General features: G+C 40.0%; 1 protein-coding gene across 2 annotated transcripts in view; it reads left to right on the top strand.

Annotated features, from left to right (window-relative positions):
* DARS2 (aspartyl-tRNA synthetase 2, mitochondrial) overlaps positions 1 to 25,276 on the top strand; it is a 28,969-nt gene that overhangs the window by 992 nt on the left and 2,701 nt on the right. The window contains exons 2-15 of one of the 2 annotated variants that reach the window (XM_007084010.3): positions 361 to 460; positions 2,140 to 2,206; positions 4,471 to 4,572; positions 4,969 to 5,064; positions 7,046 to 7,169; positions 7,839 to 7,885; positions 9,810 to 9,916; positions 10,715 to 10,784; positions 12,198 to 12,377; positions 13,927 to 14,034; positions 15,369 to 15,431; positions 20,009 to 20,161; positions 22,859 to 23,077; positions 23,294 to 23,404. In XM_007084010.3, coding sequence (XP_007084072.1) covers positions 361 to 460; positions 2,140 to 2,206; positions 4,471 to 4,572; positions 4,969 to 5,064; positions 7,046 to 7,169; positions 7,839 to 7,885; positions 9,810 to 9,916; positions 10,715 to 10,784; positions 12,198 to 12,377; positions 13,927 to 14,034; positions 15,369 to 15,431; positions 20,009 to 20,161; positions 22,859 to 23,077; positions 23,294 to 23,404 — 1,547 coding nt within the window. Of the gene's footprint in view, positions 1 to 200; positions 255 to 360; positions 461 to 2,139; positions 2,207 to 4,470; positions 4,573 to 4,968; positions 5,065 to 7,045; positions 7,170 to 7,838; positions 7,886 to 9,809; positions 9,917 to 10,714; positions 10,785 to 12,197; positions 12,378 to 13,926; positions 14,035 to 15,368; positions 15,432 to 20,008; positions 20,162 to 22,858; positions 23,078 to 23,293; positions 23,405 to 25,276 lie in introns of both variants that reach the window. The other variant, XM_042975590.1, reaches the window with a different exon arrangement.

Raw genomic sequence — 25,276 nt, forward strand, 5'->3', positions numbered from 1 at the left:
CACTCTAGATTCATACTAAAGCCATTTACCGTACCATCAAACTAATGTAATTCCTAAGGTCCGATTTGGGGAAAATGTGCACTATTAAGAATAGGGTTAATTTTAGGTCTTAACGCAAATGCTATCTGATCAAATTTAGATTTCCTAAGACAGGGCAAAATTTACATTAAGACCATTAATTCACTTGGCTTTTGACACAGTTGCAGGTAAATCGAATAGTGATTGAATCAAATTACAGACTTCCAACTTACTTTGTAAGTTTAATTCATTGACATGAAATACCTAAAATGAAATAATTTAGGAGTCTTTACTGTTAAGCAATTCACAAATGATCTATTTTTAATCTTTTCTGCTTTAAAGAATTGAGTAGCTTTGTTGCTCGGACCAACACGTGCGGAGAATTGCGTTCTTCTCACTTAGGCCAGGAAGTCACCTTGTGTGGATGGATTCAGTACCGAAGGTAAACTGGCTTAAGAATGCCTGGTGGTTGTTTACCCCCCCGTCAGTTCCAAACTTTTATTAATTTTCAACCAGTCAGAACAGTACAAACTTTGTAGCCCCTGCAGGATTCTCACAATTCATTCAGTTTCAGGGTTGTTTTGAAAGACCCAAATAGAGTCACTGACATGACATCTGTTGAAGGGTGTAATAACGAAGCGTGTTCCACTGGACTGAATGTCCCTTGGCTTACTAAAGTTGAAGAGTTCCTAGGACCAGTAATTGGGAATGGGCCAGCTGGTAAGCTTCATTACCATGAAAAAAGCTTATTTTATTCCAAATTTAGGTAGAGAAAAACCCTAAAAGGATAAACAGTGATTCCTTAAGATTAAAGCCCATTTTGTTGTTCATCTCTGTATTCCAGCATGTACCTGAAGAGTACATTAATTCACAATGAAGAGTTCCAAAATACATAGATTGTGTGGACTTCCTTAAGAATGTGTTCCAAATGGATGGATATTTGACCCATACATTTGGTGACTTTATCTCCTGAGCTCAAAATCTGAGGAGGCTTTCCGTACCTCCACCTGGTACTAAGGGCAGTATGAGAAATGTAGGTTGAATGCTAAAATGTTGGAATTTGAGGGATCTTTTGATGGTTTGTAGAAGTATTAAATTAGTAGTTGGACCTCCTCTAGAAATTGTATCTTTTATTTTAAGAGAAGAGTTTAGAAGCACCTGGGTGGCTCAGTTGGTTAAGTGTCCAACTCTCAATTTTGGTGCAGGTCATCGTCTCATGGTTCATGAGATCAGGACCCATATTGGACTCTGCTGATAGCACGGAGACTGCTTGGGTTCTTTCTCCCTCTCCCTCGGCCTCTCTCTCTCTCTTTCAAAATAAATAAATAGACATTAAATTCTTTAAAAAAAAAGAGAGAGAGAAAAGAGTTTATACTGCTATATTTCAAAAATGACCAAGTAGATATTTCCAATATCCTAAAATATGTTCTTTGGATTTTAATATGTGGAAAGTTCCCAACTTTAGTAAAATTTTCTTATAAAGACTTAAGCCAGTGAAAATTAAAAATTCGCCTTTTGGGGCACCTGGGCGGCTCAGGTGGTTAAGCGTCTGACTTTTGATTTCAGCTTAGGTCATGATCTCACAGTTGGTGAGTTCAAGCCCCACATCAGGTTCTTCTCTGACAGTGCAGAGCATGCTTGGGATTCTCTCTCTGCCTCTCCCCTGCTTGTGCACTCTCTCTCTGTCTCTCTCTCAAAATAAATAAATAGATAGATAGATAGATAGATAGATAGATATGCAAGCCATCTGGGTAGCATTAGTAAGCAGTATATATAGCAGCTAAAAATTGAAATTGAAAATGAAAATTCTGGGGTGCCTGGCTAGCTCAAGTAGGCAGAGTGTGTGACTCTTGATCTCAGGGTTGTGAGTTCAAGTCCTGCCTTTGGCATGGAATTTACTTGAAAGAAAAAAAAGAAAAGAAAATGAAAAGTCGTTTTTTTTTCCATTAATTAGCTACATAGATAATTGCATGAATGTAGCTAATGAAAGCACATAATTATGTATTATAAAAACATGGAAAATTGCATGGGGTTTTTTTTTGTTTGTCTAATTTGTTTTGCCTGCTTACATTTTGGGTGCAGAGATTTTATCTTAACATGTTCATTTTCTTCATTGATCAGGCAGAACATCTTCCTGGTGCTAAGAGATTTCCATGGGCTTGTTCAAGTTGTCATTCCCCAGGATGAGGTAATAGTAGGTTTCCTACTGTTGTCTGAAAGCCTCTTTGATGCTGTGGTAGAATAAGCTAAGTATGTTGGAGGTTTTAAATTCAGAAGTTTATTGTTAATGAAACTAAAAACTATCATAAGCAACACTAAGACAAATGACCAACTGGGAAAAAATATGTGCAACTCATATCACAAAGGGCTAATTTCTCTAAAGGGCTACTTCAAAACAAACAAACAAAAAGACCAGTGAACCAGTAGAAATATGAACCCAGCATATGAAAATAAAATTTATGTAAAAGAAAACGTAAGTGGCTTAATAGGCATATGAAAATATGTTCAACCTCACTCATAGGTACAAAATTGTGAATTAAAACTACACAGAATTGTCATTAAAACTGGATGGATAGCACACTGTGTTTGGGAAAACAAGTACTCATACATTCTTGTGGGGGAATACAAATTGGCACTAAGTCTACAGAGGGCAGTTTGGCAATATCAAATTAGTAAGTGTTTCAAAACATTCGTTTCATTTCCAGTTAGTTATCTTACCCCTAACCTTACACAAATGCAAATGACATAAATACAAGGTTCTTCATTACAGGAATTTTTTGTTTTTAATTTTTTTAATGTTTATTTTTGAGACAGAGAGAGACAGAGCGTGAGGAGGGGAGGGGCAGAGAGAGAGGAAGACGCAGAATCAGAAGCAGGATCCAGGCTCCGAGCTGTCAGCACAGAGCCCGATGCGGGGCTCGAACCCACGAACCACGAGATCATGACCTGAGCCAAAGTCAGAGGCATAACTGACTCGAGCCACCCAGGCACCCTGTTTACAGGAATTTTTTTAATGTTTATTTATTTATTTTTGAGAGAGAGAGAGAGAGAGAGAGAGAGTGTGTGTATGCATGAGCAGGGGAAGGATAGAGAGGAAGAGAGAGAATCCGAAGCAGACTCCAAGCTGTTAGCGCAGAGCCCAGTGTGGGGCTGGAACTCATGAACTGTGAGATCATGATCTGAGCCAAAATCAGGAGTTGAACATTTAACCGACTGAGCCAACCAGACACCCCAGGATTTTTTTAATAGAAAAAAATGGGGGAAAACCTTGATGCCCCCCTAAGAAGAGACTCCTATAAGAAGTGACATACATCGCTATAGCCGATATATATACTATATAGCTATATATAGTATATATAGCTATATAGTAGAAAAAAGATGAAAGAAACTCTTTATGTGTTGATCTGGAAAAAAATCCAAAATATATTGTCAAGTGAAAAAAACAGGATACAGAAGAGCACGTAGAGTCCTATTACCTGCATAAAAAGGGGTGTGTATGTGTGTTTGTTATGAAGTGTTCCTTCATATGAAACAGTATGTAAGTTTCTGGTAACATTGGGTACCTCTGGGGAGTGGGACTTTTACTGTATATTTATTCGTACCCTTTGAATTTTGAGCCGTGTGAAGGTACTACCTGCTCAAAAAATAATTACCATTAAAATTAGATGAACTAAAAATGCCCGTGTCAGGGGCTCCTGGGTGATTCAGTCCATTGAGCATCTAACTCTTGATTTCAGCTGAGGTCATGATCTCACGGTTCATAAGTTCCAGCCCCACATCAGGCTCTGCACTGCCAGTGCAGAGCCTGCATGGGATTCTTTTTTGTGTCCTCTCTCTCTGCCCCTCCCTTGCTCACATGCACTCGCTCATTCTCTCTCGTTCTCAAAATAAACAAACATTAAAAAAAAAATAGCTCATGTGATACTTGTTGGGCAATATTGGTTTCTCTTGTAATGTTTACAAATGCTTGTATACCTAAGAAACATACGATTTATTCAGCTCTTAGTCTTTGAAGTAAGTGAAGAGCAATGAATTATCTTTCAGGAATGAGGATCCAGAGCATAGCTAACCCAGGAGAATTCCTTTCATTTGTACTCCATTATTGCTATTGGATTTAACTGCCCCCAAGACTAACTCTGGAGACAGTTGCCTTAAAAGTATGTAGGAATTGTTTACATCCATCATTCTCCTCATTTTCCTTTAAGGAAAAAATTTTTAAACTCTTACCTAATAGTTTTACTGGCTGTGTTCTATGGAGTCAAAATGGGGATGTCATTTACCAAAGTCTTTAATAAAGTCATTAAGGGCAGCCCCAGGATTTATGGCAGTATTTAAGGACAGTAGTTAAGCCGTGAGTATTTCTATTTCCATAAATCATAGACTACTGTAGTTACTACGTATTCCTTTAAGTTCATGTGTTCGTCAGAACTGTTTTCCTCTCTTATTCTATAGTCCGCTGCTTCTGTGAAGAAGATTTTATGTGAAGCCCCAATGGAGTCTGTGGTGCAAGTATCCGGGACGGTAATTTCCCGACCTCCAGGACAAGAGAATCCAGTGAGTAGTTTAGAAACCGTGTATAAATTTGACCTGTATATATTTGCACTGTCTGCACATTCAGCAAGAGACTGAGCACCTGCTAGACATCAGGCACGAAAAGCTCTGCAAGTTCTACGAATGATCCTACAGATTCCAAATCTTCACCACAAACACACACCTGTGCAGATGGTCATGTTAAGACATCTGTTAATGAGCACATCGACCACAGACATGCATAAGAATGTCAAAATCTGGCACATACATTTATGCTTTGGATTATGTGCTCTAAGCACCTACACAGTTTACATATGTAAATGTAAATAAGTGCATGTGTCTTACAGATGTTCACTGTGTACATGTCCTGATGAGTGATTTTTTAAACATAGGTCTCTTCTGTCTGTCTCTCTCTTTAAGAAAATGCCAACAGGTGAGATTGAAATCAAAGTTAAATCAGCTCAACTTCTGAATGCCTGCAAGAAGCTGCCCTTCGAAATTAAGGACTTCGTGAAGGTGCCATCCTTTGTTATTAAAAAATAATAGAGTATCTAGAAAATGTTGATAACCAGTAAAGTGTTTTCAGAGTTTTTAAAAGAAAAAGTTTAAAACACAAAATCAAGTGTTTTATTGTAGATGTATTGTGAAGTGTTCTTTTTCTTTATAATCTTTTTTTTTAAGTTTATCTATGTATTTTGAGAGAGAGAGAGAGAGAGAGAGAGAGCGTGCAAACAGAGAAAGTATCCCCAGCTCCACTAACAGCACAGAGCCTGATGCCGGACTCAATCCCACAAACAGTGAGATCATGACCTGGGCGGAAATCTAGAGTCAGACGCTTAGCCGACTGAGCCACCCTAGGTGCCCCTGAAGTTTTCTCTTCTATTCCTCTGTGAACTGTTCTGAAATAGCAACAATGCATTAAGCTGTTGCAGTTCCTTAACACCCATGCTGCTTTTTCAGACAGCTTGAAACATGGTTCTACCTTTAAGACTTGAGCTGTTATTTTCAAGTTTTTTATTGCTTCTGTTTTACATTTTGAAAGAAAATTTGTGTCAAGCTTGGAAATAGTCAGATGGCATGGGGGGATCCTGCATTTTTAAGTTTAAGCGTCTAACAGTGATAAAACATTTCCTTGACTTCCCAAGCATATAAATCTGATTATTGCAATTTAGGATGTTCTTTGCCAAAGTTTGAGGGGCTGTTGGAGCTAAATAGCTCTGGGGACTACACCCAGATAATCTGGAGCTTTGTCACAATTATTTACAGTTCTAGATGTATATACATCTAATTTGTAAACTGATCTATGACAAGGTCTTTAAATTGATTGCATAGTCACTTAGTGTTACATTTAAGTTCTCAAAACTTAATCTTTTAAGTAGAAAAAGCAATGTAATTACAGGGTTGATCTTTCTGTGGGGGAGGAAAAAGAAAATCCAGTTGTTCCCCCAGCTAAGCTTTCAGAACGAAGTGACAGTTCTTCTATTATCAAAGAAATAAGCTATTTGAGGAAAAAGGACTTAAAAAAAGTTGTCAGCACAGAGAGAGATGCAGAGATTTACAGGCTTGAAAATAAGCAGACCTTCTCACCAGTTCCGATGCATTGAGCCATGGAGATTCTGTCCCCTTGCATTTCTTCTACCTGTAGTCCAACTCAGGTGATAATGTCATAGCTGTTTGCACTCTGCTGTGTATTTAAAAAAAATTTTTTTTTAATGTTTATTTATTTTTGAGACAGAGAGACACACAGCATGAGCAGGGAAGGGGCAGAGAGAGAGAGAGACACAGAATGTGAAGCAGGCTCCAGGCTCTGAGCTGTCAGCACAGAGCCCGACATGGGGCTCGAACTCACGAACTGTGAGATCATGACCTGAGCCGAAGTCGGAAGCTTAACCGACTGAGCCACCCAGGCGCCCCTGCTGTATATTTTTAAAAGATCTTTTAAGTCTTCAAATATTTTTGTCAAGACTCAACTGTGGGCTTAAATGAATGGATAAATGTTTAGTGAGAGTAGGCAAATTGCAATCAGTAAAAGGTAACAATAATAATAGTAAAAAAAAATAATGTAAAATCTATGCTAGTAACAAACTTAGCAGCTGTCAGAATTAAGAATGGTGTTCTAGAGGCACCTGAGTGGCTCAGGCGGTTGAGCGTCCGACTCTTGATTTCAGCTCAGGTCATGGTCCCAGGGTCCCAAGGACACAAGGTTGTGGGATTGAGTCCCAAGTTGGGCTCCACACTAAGTGCAGAGCCTGCTTAAGATTCTCTGTCCCTCTCCCTCTCCTCTCTCTCCCTCTAGCCCTCTACCCCTGCTCATTATCTCTCTCTCTAAAATAAAGGAAATGAAATATAAATAAATAAAAAAGAATGGTGTTGTATTTATTCACAAATGGTGGAAACTAAAGATAAAACTGAAGTTTTTGAAAAGTCAAGCTCTGCATTAAATATCTTTTTAGTATTCAAAAAATGTTTGAACATAAAACTCTTTAAATTTGTATAGAAAACAGAGGCTCTTCGTTTGCAGTACCGCTACTTAGACTTGCGCAGTTTCCAAATGCAGTACAACCTGCGACTGAGATCCCGGATGGTCATGAAAATGCGGGAATATCTCTGTAATCTACATGGTAAGGGACACCTCGATGAGCTTTTCAGCATGTCTTCTGTTTTCGTCAGCAGTTTTATCGTGTCCTCTCTTTAGCATCATTGGGTCTCAAGTTGCCAGAGGTCTGGAATTCATTTAATGTGTAAAGCAGTTTTTGAAGAAAGGTTTATTTCCAAGTGTTGTGTCTTAGAGCATAATTTAGCTCTCTATTAGGTCACAAATACAGCCGTTTAAAGGTGATGTCTTGAAGGTGGGACAGCCCTTTGGCTGTTATCTCTAAGTTTTCTTAATTCTTTATCATGCTTATACTAATTTGTTAAGAGCTCAGAAATGTCCTGTGAATTAAACTAGACTCTTCATTCAGTCCTGGGTTTTTTTTCCTACTATGTTTACATTATTTTTACTATACTAGCAGAACATTTAGAAAACCAAAACAGTTCAGTAGACAAGAATCCACCAAATAGTTAGAATTATTTCATGACAAAAGTGTCACTTCATGAACCAAATAGGGTTTTATGAAAATCTTCAGCTTCCTTTTTGGATGTGTGGAAATCAGTATTCAGTAGGCATGGTAACTTATTTCAGTCAAAATTCCTAATTAAAATGTAGCCTCAGATTTGTTGAATTGAATCGTAGATAACATATTTCACAAATTCCTATTTGTTAAATTCTGATGCTTCTCTCTTTTTAGGGTTTGTGGATATAGAAACACCAACATTGTTTAAGAGGACTCCAGGGGTATGTATATTCCTTAAATCAGCCTACTAACAATATCCTACTAGTTATGAAATTGGACCACTTTGTTTTTATATTCACTTGGCTATATTTTTTCCATATATTTTACTGCCTCAAGATGGTCATATTAACTAGGTTTGGGTGTTTTTTTTTAATTTTTTTTTTATGTTTATTTTTAAGAGAGAGAGAGAGCACAAACAGGGGAGGGGCAGAGAGAGGGAGACACGGAATCTGAAGCAGGCTCCAGGTTCTGAGCTGTCAGCACAAAGCGCGACTCAGGGCTTGAACTCATGAGCCATGAGATCATGACCTGAGCTGAAGTCGCATGCTTAACCGTCTTCCACCTAGGTGCCCCTAGGTTTTGTTAAGAATTGAGAAAGTTGGGGGCCCCTGGGTGGCTCAGTTGGTTAAGCGTTTGACTCTTAGGTTTCAGCTCAGGTCATGATTTCAAGGTCATGAGATTGAGCCCTGGCTCTGTGCTGAGTGTGGAGCCTGCTTTGGATTTTCTCTCTCTCTGCCCCTCCCCTACTTGTGCTCTCTCTGTCTCTCTCTCCCTCCCTCCATTCTCTCTCTCTCTCTCTCAAATAAATAAATAAGCATTTCTTTAAAATTAATAATTATGAATTGTTTCCTTAAAAATAAACCCCTTGTTCATTAAGAACTGACATTTTTTTTTTAACATTTATTTTTTGAGAGAGAGAGCATGAGCGGGGGAGGTGCAGAGAGAGAGAGAGAGTCACAGAATCTGAAGCAGGCTCCAGGCTCCGAGCTGTCAGCACAGAGCCCAACGTGGGGCTTGAACTCACGAACCATAAGATCATGACCTGAGCAGAAGTCAGACGCTTTACTGACTGAGCCACCCAGGCGACCCAAGAATTAAAATTTCTAAACATTGGTATTTACTCTATTTATACAGTCTATGGACTTATAAAACTGTAGTTTAATTTTAAAAAGCAATCAGTGGGGTGCCTGGGTGGCTCAGTCAGTTGAGGGTCTAACTCTTGATTTTGGCCCAGGTCATGATCCCAGGGTCATGAGATTGAGCCCCACGTTGGGCCCCACGCTGAACGAGGAGCCTGCTTGACATTCTGTCTCTCTCTGTCTCTCTGTCCCTCGACCCCACTTGCACTCTCACTCTCTCTAAAATAAAAACATTTGAGGGGCACCTGGGTGGCTCAGTCGGTTAAGTGTCTGGCTTCAGCTCATGTCATGATCTCATGGATTGTGAGTTCGAGCCCCACGAAGGGCTCTGTGCTGACAGAGCCTGGAGCCTGCTTCAGATTCTGTGTCTCCCTCTCGTTTCCCCTCCCCAACTTGAGCTTTCTTTCTCTCTCTCTCTTTCTCTCTCTCAAAAATAAATAAACATTTAAAAACTTTAAAAATAAAAGAATTTTTTTTAAAAAAGCAGTTAGCAATTATTGGAAAGGAATTGCACAAAATTCTTTAAGCTAGTAACAGAATTCGAAAATCATTTCAACAAGCATACATTTATTACCTACTATGTGCAAACATAGTTTAAAGCCTACTATGTGCAAGCCTTTTGAGGGACTAAAGGATAAGCAAGAAATGATCTGTCATTGATCTTTAGTTAATTTCTTTTTTTTTTTTAATTTTTTTTTCTTTTAATGTTTATTTATTTCTGAGACAGAGAGAGACAGAGCATGAGTGGGAGAGGGGCAGAGAGAGAGGGAGACACAGAATCAGAAGCAAGTTCCAGGCTCTAAGCTGTCAGCGCAGAGCCCGATGCGGGGCTCGAACTCACAAACCGTGAGATCATGACCTGAGCCGAAGTCAGTTGCCTAACTGACGCCCGCCCTCCTAGGCTCCCCAATGTTTAATTTCAGTGATGAGCTGAAGTATTAACTTCCACCAGGCCTTAGGTTTGATTTTGTTAACAATATTTCTGCTCTCCTTCTCTCATTAAAAGGGTGCAAAAGAGTTTGTAATACCATCCAGGGAACCTGGAAAGTTTTATTGTCTCCCTCAGAGTCCTCAACAGTTTAAGCAGCTTCTGATGGTTGGTGGTTTAGACAGGTGAGCTCTATTGCTAGTAGTTCGTTGTCAGAAAAAGAAAGGGGAGGGAGGTGGAGAGGAGAAAAGGGAACACAAAATATCTGATCTCTTAAAAGAAGTTAGGAAATGTGTGAGCATTTGGAAAATACTTGTAAAATACCCTAAACATTATAGTCGTTATTGAGTAAAGATTTTTTGGGTGGCCACCATATGCAAAGCTCTATGCTAGTAGATGTGCAGGGAATTAGAAACCAAAAAGAATAGGTTTCGCTCTCCAGGAGTTAATGAATGTAGTAAGACAGAGTAATAAATAAAACCAACTGTGATAGAACCCAAAAATAAGTTTGTTAAGGGTTGCAAACCTGGTATAAAGAGGTTTGAAATGATATTGTTTTGGGAAACAGGAAAAAAATCTTTGTGGGCGAGGCCTTCTGGGATAATGCAGGGTCTCAGCAGATGAAGATGAGAATGGGAACGCCCTGGCACAAGCCATGGAGCGACAAGTGTTTCACTTTGGCCAAAGCAAAGCAAAGCAAAGAGCGTGTGTAAAGCACTATAGACTGCCTTGCATGCCAGTCTAATATATGAATATCAGAAGGTGCCCTTGTATATTTTTAAGACAACGTATAGAGTAGTTTCTTGTGGGTCTGCTGTATATCTGCTTAGATTAGAGCATCATAAAGAATTTTTAAATTTCTTATGTTCCTCCAGGTACCATTATTAATTTATTTCATAGACTGCACTGCTATGAACTTTTGGGGAAAAGTATGTGTATCTTCCTAGAATCATGCCTCAAATCGTGCTATTTTTCAATTGTAGGTATTTTCAGGTTGCCCGATGTTATCGAGATGAAGGTTCGAGACCAGACCGACAGCCCGAGTTTACTCAGGTACTAAGTTATGTTCACTTTTGTCTCTCACTTACTCAGCCTTGCTATGGCCACGCATTTCAAGACCGGGCCGTAATTTCATACACAGGCTATACCTTGTTCTATTGCACTCCCCTCTCGCATGCTTCACGGACATCGCCTCGTTTACAGGTTGAGGGTTGTGGCAGCCCCGTGTGGAGCAAGTATCCGCACGGATTTTCCAATGGCATTTGTTCACTTTGAGTCTTTGTGTCACGTTTTGGGTAATCCTTGCAGTACTTCAAACTTTTCATGAATATTATATTTGTTTTGGTGATCTGTGACCAGTGCAACTCACTGAAAGCTCAGATGATGCTTAGCATTTTTTTTAGCAATAAAGTGTTTTTAATTAAGGTGTATACATTCTTTTAGACATAATGCTATTGCACACTTAATAGACTACACTATAGTGAAGCATGCCTTTTTTTTTAAGTTTTATTTATTTATTTTGAGAGTGAGAAAGACGTGGGATAGAGGGGCAGAAAGAGAGGGAGAGAGAGAGAATCCCAAGCAAGTTCAGCACTGTCAGCACAGAGCCCGATATGGGGCTTGAACCCATGAACCATGAGATCATGACCGGAGATGAAACTAAGAGTTGGTGGCTTAATCAACTGAGCCACCCAGGTGCCCTAAACATAACTTTTATATACAGTAGGAAACCAAAACATTAATTTGACCAACTTTATTGTGATATTCACTTTCTTGCCATGGTCTGGAACCAAACCCACAATATCTCTAGTGTATGCCGGTGCTTTACTGCTCATTACATTTATTCATCAGATGTTTAATTAAACTAACCTGCAGTTGAGACACTAATGGTTTAATTTTTGATCCATTCCATATGTCCGTTTTATAAGGAGTATAGTCATCAACTAAGAAATGCCAGAGATTCCAACAGTGTTTTAATGGCCATGGTAGGATAAAGTTCTTAAAACAAATCTCGTACGTTACAAATCAACAATTCTGTATGTTGGTATTTAATCTGTTTAATCTTTGGACTCATCAAATCTATCATGATTTGATTGTTGTATGATACCATGTTAATCAGTATGGTGAAGTGCAAAAATCATAAGCTTTGGAGTTGGCCAGACCTGGAATCAAATGCATCTTCACTATTTACTAACTGCATGTACACAGGCAAGTTACGTAGCCTCTCCCCGCCTTCAGCTGTGAGAATAGCGATGAGAACTAAGCAAGCTGATATTTGTAAAGCATTCACACAATGCCTGACATAAAACAGATGTACGGTAATATTTGTCCCCCCAACCTTCATCCACGCATTAAGTATTTTTATGCAGAATCCTGTGGTAACTTGAAACCAGAGAAATATATAAATATGTACATATTAATATCATGGCTGTTTAAGTTAGTTTCCATATGTTATTTTGGTTTCAGATTGACATAGAGATGTCTTTTGTAGACCAGATTGGAATCCGGAGTCTAATTGAGGGCTTGCTCCAGTATTCCTGGCCCAGTGATAAAGATCCTGTGGCGGTTCCTTTTCCTTCTATGACTTTTGCTGAGGCGTTGGCCAGCTATGGAACTGATAAACCCGACACTCGCTTTGGGATGAAGGTACCTCTCTTCACTTTTCCAAGACTCTGCCCCACATAGTCCTAGTCTTTTAAACCACTTTGAAATTTACAACAAATTATACACACTGTTACATTTTTTGGTGTTAATCTTAGCCTTGTTACCAAGCTACAGCAAGAGAGAATAATAGCCCATTAAAACTGTAGTAATTTTTTTCTGTCTACTGTATTCTAAGACCCATTTCTAAGAGCATGGTTCTTGCTATAAAGTTTTTATTACTGAGAATTTATTAATTATGTGGATGTTAGCGGTAACTTGAAAGGAAAAAAAAAGCCCTATTCTTTCCTCTTCAATTTTTCTTAGGCTAAAATGACACTTGGAAGACAGATGATTAAGAGTTACTCTTTTTTGGGGCGCCTGGGTTGCTCAGTCGGTTAAGCATCTGACTTCGGCTCAGGTCATGATCTCACAGTCCATGAGTTCAAGCCCCGCGTCAGGCTCTGTGCTGACAGCTCAGAGCCTGAGCCTGCTTCACATTCTGTGTCTCCCTCTCTCTGACCCTCCCCCATTCATGCTCTGTCTCTCTGTCTCAAAAATAAATAAACATTAAAAAAAAAATTTTTTTTTAAAAAGAGTTATTCTTTTTCCCTAGCCTATAAAGACCTCAAACATATGGAAATGTTTATTCAAAGTATCAAAATCTACACATTTTTAACTAAGGTTAAGGGTCATATTTCTATAGAGCAGTTTCCATTAGCAAAGCCTCTCATTCATTTGCTCTTAGGAACAGCCCTTCATGTCTGTCATGCTGGTGACATTTCTGTATCCCATTTCTCAGTGCACATTCCTTAGAAGTTGAAGTTCTACTTCGTCTATAAATAGGCAGCATTAGGATGTCTTAGGATGAAAAATATATAATATACAAAGTCCTAACTAACAGCTTACAGCTGTCAACTTCAGCACTCTTTATTTCTTCTTTTGTAATGTGGAATAGTGGTTCTTTTTTTTTTTTAATTTTTTTCATGTTTATTTCTTTATTTTGAGAGAGAGAGAGTATGTGGGCACACATGAGTGGGAGGAGGGCAGAGGGGGAGGAGGAAGAGAGAGAATCCTAAGCAGGCTCCATCCACACTGTTAAGCGCAAAGCCCGGCTCAGGGCTCAAGCTCATGAACCATCATCAACCGAGATTTTGAGCTGAGATTAAGAGTTGGATGTTCACTCGACTGAGCCACCCAGGTGCCCCTGTTAAGTCAGACTTCTTAGGTTAAATTCTGGCTCTGCCACCCACCAGCTGTGTCATCTTGGCTGTTTTAGTGTCCTCTCTGTGCCTTGGTTTCCTCATATGTTACATGGGAAAAATGAGAGTACCTATCTTAGAATCTGTTGTACTGATTAAATGAATTAATAATAATGAATAATACATTAGAATATTAACCCTTGTCATGGTGCCCAATGCATGGTAAACACTATGAATGCACTCTATAAATGTTAATAAGATCTACTGGGTTCTTTAGAATCTTGTTTGTAAACGTTTTTGAGATAAAAATCACTTCACTTTTTACTTACCCTTTTTTGTTGCCCATTTTATAGATTGTAGATATTAGTGATGTGTTCAGAAACACAAAGGTTGGATTTCTTCAAGATGCACTTAGTAAACCCCAAGGAACGGTCAAGGCCATATGTATCTCTGAAGGAGCAGTAAGTCATGTACAGTTCTGTTTCTCTAGAGCATATATTTGGGAAGTAGATATGTTCAACAGTGGCACATTTAAACTTCAAGAAGAACAATTCTTTTCATAAGAATATATATTTTCATATGAAGTCTAATAGTGTCCCCAAAACTGTAAGTGGAGAATAAAACCTTGTGAGTATGAGTTTGCACTCCAGATCTAGAGGTTTTTTTCCTCCTTTTAAAAAATGCCATAAAGTACTCCTCTACTTCATCTGGGCTCATTCCCACCAGTGATGAGCATGAAATTGTGTTCATACCCTGGCTCCAGCCTCAGTTTATCCAAAGACTCCCAGCCCCTATCAGCTCCAGCACTTGCATGTTGGTTCTCAGTCTTCCCAGGGCTCTGGTCTTGTCTGCGTTCAGACAGGGGAGGAGAAAAGAAGTGATGCTGTGAAAAGCAAAAGACGAAAAACAAGGGCAGGAGAAGGAATGGTTGGTCTAGGCGAACACTGACCCTGAAGCGATGAGACACGTCTGTTTTCTGGAGTTACCCCACCTGTGCTGAACGTAATTTAATAAGAGGGGTTCCAGAAGTACTTTGAAGAAAACTACTAGTTTGAAAGACTACTCGTTTGTATACTGGAGCATATTAGTGTATTCAAAATGGGAATGAGAATTCAGTCTCATTACTTTTTATTCACCTCACGTTTAGTGGAAAGTAATTTGTGTCCATACTCTAGACATAATGAATGTGTCCAGGTAAGCTCAGTGTAACGTATATTGTGTGTTGTTATTGTTTGCCTCAATTTGTGTATGCCCGGTCTTCCCCATGCATATTATAGGAAGTGTGGGGTTGTGAACCATGTCTCCACCTTTTTGTGTCTCCCATACCTAGTCTAGTGCCCCAAGAATATTAGTTATGATGATGGTCAGGGCGTCTCACTTACAAAGCTTGATGATTTAGATGATTTAGAAAAAGTAAGATATAAAAAGCATTTTGAGACCTGAAATAAGCAAATTCTGAGTCCTCTTTTTGATCTGAAAGTTATTTTTTCTTACACAATTCAGTTGTAAAGATTCGTTTTGAACATTTACCCTCCATATCACACACACAGGATCTTCTGTGGAATACATTCACAGCCATTTCCAGTGAGGCCTGCATAATTGGGGGGGGAGGGGGAATGTTAATAGGCCCTGTTACAAGCTTTAAAATTTTGTCCCTTGGAAGCAGAAACTAAACTTCTGTTGAATCTTACTATTGTGATGGAAGGACACAAAATATATTTGTATCCCATTTGATATCATAGCCATGTTTATGAAGCCGTCATATTGTAAGCTTACTTTGATTTTCTTTCATCAGAAATACTTAAAAAGGAAGGACATTGAGTCTCTTAGAAAATTGGCAGCTGACCATTTTAATCAGGTAAGGATTTAATTGCAAGAGTTTTTTTCTCTTAGGGATCCAATATTTTTAATAATTGTTAGAGCTCTTATACAGTCATTAGTTTTGAGGTCTTGTTACTTCAGAACATTTTTTGTCTTTTTATTATTGTCTTTTTATTACTAAAGTTAATCTAATCCCAATTCACCATTAATCAAAATGTGAAAGTTCAACCATAGTTTTTAAAATAAATGTGGAATTTAGGGCACCTGGGTGGCTCAGTCGGTTGGGCATCCAACTTCGGCTCAGGTCATGATCTCACGGCTCGTGGGTTCGAGCCCCACATCGGGCTCTGTGCTGACAGCTCAGAGCTTGGAGCCTGCTTCAGATTCTGTGTCTCCCTCTCTCTCTGTCACTCCCCCACTCATGCTCTGTCTCTCTGTGTCTCAAAAATAAATAAACATTAAAAAAATTTTTTAATAAATATGGAATTTTAATTCAGTTAGGAGTAGATTAGAGCCCCATGTGCCCAAGGTTTGAAAGAAAGCCTGCATTCATTGCTCTTCCCATACCCGTTTTAAAATCCGGAATACACCTTTGACAGACACATGTGTGTTCTTGGCTTGGTGAATGGTAGGACTGAACTATGGAGGACCGGGAGTGGGGGGTGGGCCTTCTTACCTTGTCACTGGACCTGTTGATGGCCTCAGCCTTTTCAGAATCAGTAACTTTAAAAATAATCATGCTCTTTGGGTCATTGGTTTTCTGTGATATGCTTTACAGAAAACATTCTAAATATGAGAAGACTATGTTCATCATAGTATCATTTACAATAGGAATAAAATGAAATTATATGGCAATGATTAAATAAAGTAAACTCAAAGGAAATAAAATTGCTTCTTATTTTTAAGTTTATTTATATTGAGAGAGAGAAATCACGAGTGGGGTAGGGCAGAGAGAGAGGGGAGAGAGTCCCAAGTAGGCTCCGAACTGTCAGCGCAGAGCCCAATGTGGGGTTCAAACTCAAGAACCGTGAGATCATAACCTGAGCCAAAACCAAGAGTTGAATTCTTAACCAACTGAGCCACCCAAGTGCCCCTAGAGTTGTTTTTTAAAACTTTTTCTCCAAAGAGTTTTGTAGTATGGAGGTAATGTTCATGTTGTAATGATTTGTATGAAAAGGAAAATACAGAATTAAATAAACACTGCTCATAACCATGTAAAAACACAGTATTTGTGGGGCACCTGGATGGCTCAGTCAATTGAGCAGCTGACTCTCAATCTCAGCTCAGGTCTTGATCTCAGGGTCATGAGTTCAAGCCCCACATTTGTCTCTGCACTGTGCCAGAAGCCTACCTAACACACAAAACAAAAACAGTATTTGAGTATTGAAAATGGACTCCCCACCCCTCCCACCGCCGTATCATACATCAGGCTTAAAGGCATTTTTCAATAAGAAAGAAAAAGATTAGGAAAATGATTTCTAAAATAGGTCAAGGCAAAATGACAAAAGTCAGAGTAATATAAAAAGCTTTTCATAAAGTTAAATGAGTTTAAAGAATGATCCATTACATCTCGTTGTTCTTTGACGTAGAAGTTTTTTTTCTTTTATGAAATGAGGTACTAGTAGATAATGTTTTAGGTTTGTTTTATGCCCTTGACAAAATTCAAAATTGGCAATCTAGATCTCCCAATTTTGTTTCTTCACTTTTATCTTTCCAGTGTTTGAAATCTGTATCTAGAAACCACAGGATCAGTAGCCTTTAGTTGATAGAACTCTTATTAAATTTTCTGCTTTTCCTCTTCTCTTCTTTTCTTTTACTTTTCTAATTTCCTGGATTTTTATAGAAGAAATGGGCACTGCTTCTGTTTTTTCAATGTATTTATTTACTTATTTATTTGTTTTTAAGTATTTATTTTTGAGAGAGAGAACGTGTGTGTGATCAGGGGAGGGGCAGAGAGAGGATGGGGGACAGAGAATCTGGAGCGGGCTCCGTGATGACAGCACCGAGCCCGATGTAGGGCTCGAACTCATGAACCATGAAATCATGACCTGAGCCGAAGTTGGATGCTCAACCGACTGAGCCACCCAGGCTCCCCTGTTTTTTTCGTATTATTAATATATTCTAACTTGGCTTACATTTGTAATATGTGTATGAATTAGCAATATGCTACATGCACATAGGTAAAAACACAAATGGTAAAGAAGGATTAACAATGAGATGCAATAAGTGTTTGCTCTAGCTCATGCCACTTCAGACCCACTCCAACCAGAGTGCTTCCATTTTTAGATATGCATCTACGTACTGCCTTTTTTTTTACTTCTCCATTTTGAACTTTATCTGTTAACTTCCTGCATGAGAGACACAGCTCCCATACACAGGCCACACCTAACTACTCTGTACCTTCTGCACAGCTGTCTTTCTGACCTTTTCTACATCCTGCTTCTGAGTTGAAGCCACTTTCCCTAGATCCCAGATCTTCCTCTTTCTTATTTGTGCTGAGGTAGATTCTCACGTAACTTCCAGGAAGGCAGGCAAGAGATAAACTTGCTGGTCCAAGAATGTCTTTATGTTCAAAACCTCACATTTGATTGCTGATTTGGCTTTGGTATAAAATCCTAAATTGGCAGTCATATCCCTTTAGAGCAGTGCTGTCCAACAGAACTTTCTGTGATGGTGGAAATGTTTTGTATCTGCATCATCCAATATGGTAGCCATTAGCCAGCATAGCTATCCAGTGCTTGAAATGTGGCTGGTATACCTGAGGAGCTGAATTCTTAATTTCATTTCGTTTCAATTAATCTCAATAGGTACTTGTGAGTGGTGGCTACTGTATTACCCAGCACAGCCTTAGCTTGTTGAAGGCATTGTTTTTTTCTCCTGTACCTGTTGTTACTGATGAGAAGCCTGATGCTTATATGAATTTATTCCTTTGTAGCAAACCTGATAGTTTTCCTTTGGAAGCATTCAGCCTCCTGATTGTTCATGTTCTGAAATTTCAGTTTGTGTACCTTTGGGTCATTTTGCATTCAGTGTGTTGTACTCTAGAAGCCAATGTGATGGCTCATGTCTGTCATCTGTGGAAAATTCTTCTAGTACTAATTGTTTTGACTTCATCATTCTCTGTAGTCTTTTTGGAATTTCTTTGATTTCTATTCGGACCTCCTTTGTAAATTGTATGTCTCTTTTTTTTCTGTGTCCTTTCCCTTCATTCTCTTTGTCCTTTTCATTTGAGAGATCTCTTCAACTCTTCTGTTGAATTCTTTTTAACCAATCATTTTTATGTCCCAGTAGCTGTTTCTTGTTTTTTTCCATCATACTTTATTCTACTTTTATTGGTAAAATCTATTTCTCACTGCCTTTGAGGATTCGGGCCTTACTCCTTTGGTCCCTAAATTATCTCTTTCTTTTCAGGTCCTTTTTTTTTTTTTTTTTTTAAGTTTATTTATTTATTTTGAGAGAGAAAGAAAGAAAGAAAGGGAAAGAGAGTGTGCATGGGCAGAGAGAGAGAGAGAAAGAAAGAAAGAAAAGAAAGAAAGAAAAAAAGGGAAAGAGAGTGTGCATGGGCAGAGAGAGGGAGAGAGAGAGAAAAAGAAAGAAAAGAAAGAAAGAAAGAAAGAAAGAGTGCATGGGCAGAGAGAGGGAGAGAAAGAAAGAAAGAAAGAAAGAAAGGGAAAGAGTGTGCATGGGAAGAGAGAGGGAGAGAAAGAAAGAAAGAAAGAAAGAAAGAAAGAAAGAAAGAAAGAAAGTGTGCATGGGCAGAGAGAGGGAGAGAAAGAAAGAAAGAAAGGGAAAGAGAGTGTGCATGGGCAGAGAGAGGGAGAGAAAGAAAGAAAGGGAAAGAGAGTGTGCATGGGCAGAGAGAGAGAGAGAAAGAAAGAAAGAAAGAAAGAAAGAAAGAAAGAAAGAAAGGGAAAGAGTGTGCATGGGCAGAGAGAGAGAGAGAAAGAAAGAAAGAAAAAGAGAGAGAGAGAAAGAAAGGGAAAGAGAGTGTGCATGGGCAGAGAGAGAGGGAGAGCGAGAATCCCAAGCAGGCTTCACACCATCAGCGCAGAGCCTGATGCAGGGCTTGAACTCACAAGCGTGATCTCGGAGGTCATGAGTTCAAGCTCACATTGGGTATAGAGGTTACTTAAAAAAAAATTTTTTTAAAGCTGTTTGGGAGCACGGGGTCCTCGGAAGGGCTTTGTGAATGGGTAGGATCAGTTTAGTGGGAGCAGCAGAGTCGTTGCCCATTACCCTGGGAAACCAAAGCTTCCTAAGAGTCCTGAGCCTCTCTAGGCTTCTGCTAAAATCAGTTCCTTCTTGTGCTGAGGCCGCTCCGATTTTCTCCAGGCCAGAGCTTCCTGTGTCTTGCTGCTTTGATCCTTCCTATTCTGTTCCCTTGCGGCCTGCCACAAATCTGCAGTATTTCCCCGCCTTATATCCCCTTTCATTTTTTCATTATGTTGAGATTCCTTTTGTAATTCATTTAGTATCATTTCGAAGGGGTTGAGGGAGGGAATGAAGACCATCTTCAGTTCTGTGGGGAACAAGAAATCTTTATATACTACAAGAAAAGTAAATCAACCCCACTTTAAAAAAAAAAATGTGAGTAAGTCTTTTTCTTTATCACAGGAAGTCTTACCTGTATTCCCAAAAGCCAATAGAAACTGGAATTCTCCAGTTGCTAAGTCCATAATGGAGGAGCAAAGATCAGAACTAATCAGACTGATGGAGATCCAAGAGGACGGTGTGGTCCTGCTCACGGCCGGAGAGCACAGGAAAGCAGTAAGGAGCACTACCTCTAAATGTCTGTGCTGTTGATGCTGAACGATGCCTCTTTTCTCCTGCATATATAATACATACTTAAAAGTGTTCATTTCAATAAGTGGAGCTGCTCTGCATGAGTTTTTATATTAATAAATGTTTTCGGCACTTACCATACTGTATCAAAACTCGAGTGTGTTTCACCAGCTACCAGCCTCCATTGGCATTGTTCACACAGGTTAGATCTGGCTCTGATTAGGAAGGCCACTTAGGTAAAGGGCTATCGATCATCACTGTGGAAAATATTTTCATTTTCGAGATGTTGCAGATTAGGAAAATTTGGGAATCCCAAACTTTTGAACCTGTGGAGGGACAGATGAGATGCTGGAAGGCTACTGGGCTGGCAGACATCTCTGGCCCTGCTCGGTCAGGGCAGGACCCTCTTCCTCAGGAGCAGCAGCTGGGGGTACTGAGTGCCACCACGCTCTGGCTAAATCTCTGTGCTTAAGGAGATCTGTGTAAGACTGGATTTGGCCATAGAGACCATGTAAAACATACACAAGTATGGAATAGAAGTCAAGCATGAATGTTGAAAATATACTGGAAAGGTCAAGTGTAATATAAATTCATTCTTGCACTAAAGTATGATTCCTTTATAGCATTGGTGTCTGATTAGTACTTTATCAAGTTCATTCTTCTAATTTGTATTTGCACCATACATACCCTTGTTTCCTTCCAAAGGAGAAGTTTCAGAGTTCAGTTTCAGTGCTGAATGTACCCCACTGTCAGGGTGCCTAGCTCGCTCCATCTGAAGAACATGTGACTCTTGATCTCAGGGTCATGAGTTCGAGCCCCACGTTGAGGGTAGAGATTACTCTGAATGAATGAGTAAATAAGAAATAAATAAGATCTAAAAAAAATTTTTTTTAATAAATAAATGTAACCCACTCTCCTTCCCCTCCCTTGCAATAGTGGAGTGAAGAAAGGTATTTAATTACAAATCTGTTTTGATGCCACCATCATTTTTCAATGAATTAATCAACATTATTTTTGTTTTGGGTTTTTTTTGGTTTTTGTTTCTTATTTTAGACCAAGTATGAGTTGGGGGAGAGGGCAAAGGGGGAGGGAGGGAGAGAGAGAGAGAAAGAAAGAAAGAGAGAGGAAGAAAGAGAAAGAGAAAGAGGAAGAATCTTAAGCAGGCTCCACACTCAGTGCAGAGCCCAATGCGGGACTCAATCCCACAACCCTGCGTGACCAGAGTTCAAGAGTCGGACACTCGACTGACTGAACCCCCCAGGCGCCCCCTCAACATTATTTTGAATACTAGACATGAACATCACTGTTAAACTTGCTAGGGAATGTCTACTTTATCACAGATTGATATTTTATATTATGTTATAATATAAAATATTTTTTATATTTTATATTATACAGAATTTTATATTTACAGAATTTATATTACACAGGATTTTATATTATACAGAAATCCTGCTGCAGACTCATTTGGCCATTCTACTCTCTCCTAGTATGGAGTGAAACTACTGGCATTCTTCTCTCAGGAAGGTACCATTCTAATTCCTACCGGGATTTCTTGAAAGAACTAGAAACCAGACTTAGGTGGAACAGCATTAGCATTCTGAATATGTCACAGTGCAAGCACCCTGTGTGGATATTTAAACGTAAGATGAAGAGGCTATATAAGCGACGCCTGTGCATGTCTCCAGGCACGGTTTGTCCTGACAGCCCTTTTTCAGGGAAGTTCTGCTTATCAGAGTTAGCACTCAGGAAGCACTTCCCATTTTCTTAGCACTGTTCTCAGTACTTTGTGCATATTAACTCATTTAATCCTCATGCCAGCCTTACTGAGAGAAGGACTGATATGGCTACCATTCCAAGATAGGAGACCTGAGGCACAGAAGTTAAAAATCTGCTCACACACAACTAGGAAGTAGAGGACCCAGAGCTCTAACCCACAAAGTCCGGTTCCAAAAGTCACACTCTTAAACTAACCTCTAATCTGTACTGCCCCTCTAATAATAACCAACGTGTATTGGGCATCAGCTGTGTGCCAGGCGCTCATCAGAGCCTCACACGACCCTTCAGGAGCGGTAAGGAAGACAACACAATAGCTGCCAGTCGTATTGCACCTTCCATGCCTTGTCTCAGTCTTCACGACGGCTTTCGGAGTAGGTACATTTATCTCCATTTTACTATAGAAAAAGCTGTAGGGAAGTTAGTCAGTAGGCAAACTGAGACACACCCAAGTCAGTCAAGCTGGGGTACCTGTGCTCTCAATCACTTTGTTATCAAATCCTACTCACTCGGCTGAGTCTGACATTCTCAACCACATTGCGGTCAGATCATCCTCAGATCTGTGTCTCCTGAGAGGCTCAGAGTGTGTCATCTATTTTTTTTTTATTTTGTTTTTAATGTTTATTTATTTTTGAGGGCGGGGGAGGGACAGAGAGAGAAGGAGACACAGAATCGGAAGCAGGCTCCAGGCTCCGAGCTGTCAGCACAGGGCCTGATGCGGGGCTCCAACTCATAGACCATGAGATCATGACTTGAGCCGAAGTTGGACCCAGGTGCCCCAGAGTGTCATCTGTTAATTTCCTGATCCCTTCCCAGAGGATAGCCTGACTATAGAGTCCAGGTTGTGTCATCTGCTGTCTACTCTGTCACCGCAGTTAACTCAGTGGTTGTGTTTTCTGTTCCCAGTGCTCTGTTTTGGGAAAACTACGACTGGAATGTGCTGACCTTCTAGAAGCAAGAGGATTGGTGCTCCGTGACCCAGCTGTGTTCTCTTTCCTTTGGGTTGTGGATTTCCCACTCTTCCTCCCCAAGGAGGAAAATCCTGGCGAGCTGGAGTCGGCCCACCACCCATTTACTGCTCCCCACCCCAGCGACATCCACCTCTTACACACTGAACCCAAACAGGTACCGTATCAGTACTTCCGGTTTAAAAGGAAATGTGGAAACAAGGGCAAAGAAGTTCAGATTTCACAGTCTGACCCACTTCTGGACACCTCGGAAAAAATTGTCGGGTTCGAGCCCACAGTTAATACATTGTCTCTGAATTGCTGTAGCATCTTCAACGTGTAGAACAGAAAATGAGAAATTTTCTCTAACATAAAGACTCTGTGAATCTTCTAGGTCCGTAGCCAACACTATGACTTGGTTTTAAATGGCAATGAGATAGGAGGTGGTTCTATCCGAATACATGACGCAGAGCTCCAGCGTTACATTCTGGCAACACTGCTAAAGGTGACATCATCTCTTAACCTGCTTTTTTTGTTTTAACCAGAATATTTGCTGTTTTAGCTGGTGTTGGTGGTATAGTGGTGAGTATAGCTGCCTTCAAGAATGTTTGTGTTGTTTTTTTTAATTTTATGAATGAAGGATTCAGTAGATACAGAATAGTGTTGGCTTGTCTCTCTACTTTTACTGAAGACTTTGAAAAGTAAATGATAATAAAAGCTGTTTATTAGTGCTTACTATATGTGCGAGGCAGTAGGTACTTTATCTGCATTGATACATTTAATCCTCACAATTACTTTTTGAGGTAAATACCCTTATTCTGCCCATTTTAAAGATGAGTGACTGGGTGGCTCTACTGGTTAAGTGTCTGACTCTTGATCTTGGCTCAGGTCATGATCTCACGGTTTCATGAGTTCAAGCCCCATAGCACAGAGCCCACTTGGGATTCTGGGATTCTCTCCCTCCTTCTCTCTCTACCCCTCCTCCACATGCACGCATATGCGTGTGTGCTCCCTCTCTCTCACAATAAAAAAAATAAACATTAAAAAAATGTTTTTAGGGGGTATCTGGGTGGCTCAGTTAGTCAAGCAACAGACTCTTGATTTCAGCTCAGGTCATGATCTCACAGTTTGTGAGTTCAAGCCTTATATCAGGCTCCGCGTTCACAGCATCAGTGCAAAGCCTGCTTTGGATTCTCTCACCTTCCCTTTCTCTGTCCCTCCTCTGCTCACTTGCTCTCTCTCTCTCTCTCTCTCTCTCTCTCTCACTCCCCCCAATATAAATAAATAAACTTTGAAAAAAAAATGTTTTTAGGATAGCCTGGGTGGCTCACTCAGTTGAGTATCTGACTTTGGCTCAGGTCATGATCTCACAGTTCATGGGTTCAAGCCCTGTGTTGGGCTCTGTGCTGACAGCTCAGAGCCTGGAGCCTGCTTCGGATTCTGTGTCTCCCTCTCTCTCTGCCCCTCCCCCCACTCATGCTTGCTCGCTCTCGCTCTCACTCAAAAATAAACATTTTTTAAAAAATAAAAAATAAAAAGAGTCTATACAGATGTGGGCCTAAGAATCTGCAGTTTCTTGACGATTCCATAGAAGGCCAGGATAGATTTCAGAATGGCAAGTGTCCAAGAGAGTCTGGTCCTGAAAGGTCATTTTGTGGGATTAACTAACAGGGGTGGGGTAGGATGAAAGCACTTTATTTTTTGAGAGCAGGATTGGAGAACTTAAATCCCCAGACTCCCCATTAGCTTTAAGGTCATGGTGAGGTCCCTTAACTTTTCTCCTCCCAACTCAAGGCATCCAGCCATCAGTTTCCCAGCTGATTTTCTTCCTTTCATTGTTAAGCTTCTTAAATGAGTCCATGGAGAATTCACCACTTCTGCTTCTTCCCTCCCACCAGTGGTTCTCAGCCCTGCTGCACATGAGAACAGAATCAACGGCAAAGTGTTAAGAATAAAAAACCAGCCCACTAGTCCACACCAGACCAATTAAATAAAAAGCTCTAAGTGTGAGACTTTGGCATCTGTTCCTTAAAAGGTCCCCACCTGTTTCTGATGTGTAGCCTGGTGAGAGAACCATTGTCAGATACACTTTCAACATATCTACACACATTGACCCACATGAATTAACTTGCAGAGCCACCAAACCCAGTGGCCTGTTCTTGGCCACCAAGCTGTCCTACCTCCCAGGTGTGTTTGACACCATTCCCCTCTTACTAATGTTCTCCTCCCTTGGCCCTGTGATAGGACAGTTTCTTGCTCTAACCCTGCCTTTCTGGGCTCACATCTCCATGTCCTGAATTGGTGTTACTCTGTTTACGTTATCAGTATAATCTGTGTGGCTGCGGGCCTGGCACAGAGTGCCAGGCATGTCTCTACA

This window comes from Panthera tigris, chromosome F3, assembly GCF_018350195.1.
Source record: "Panthera tigris isolate Pti1 chromosome F3, P.tigris_Pti1_mat1.1, whole genome shotgun sequence".
Taxonomy (NCBI): Eukaryota; Metazoa; Chordata; class Mammalia; order Carnivora; family Felidae; genus Panthera; species Panthera tigris.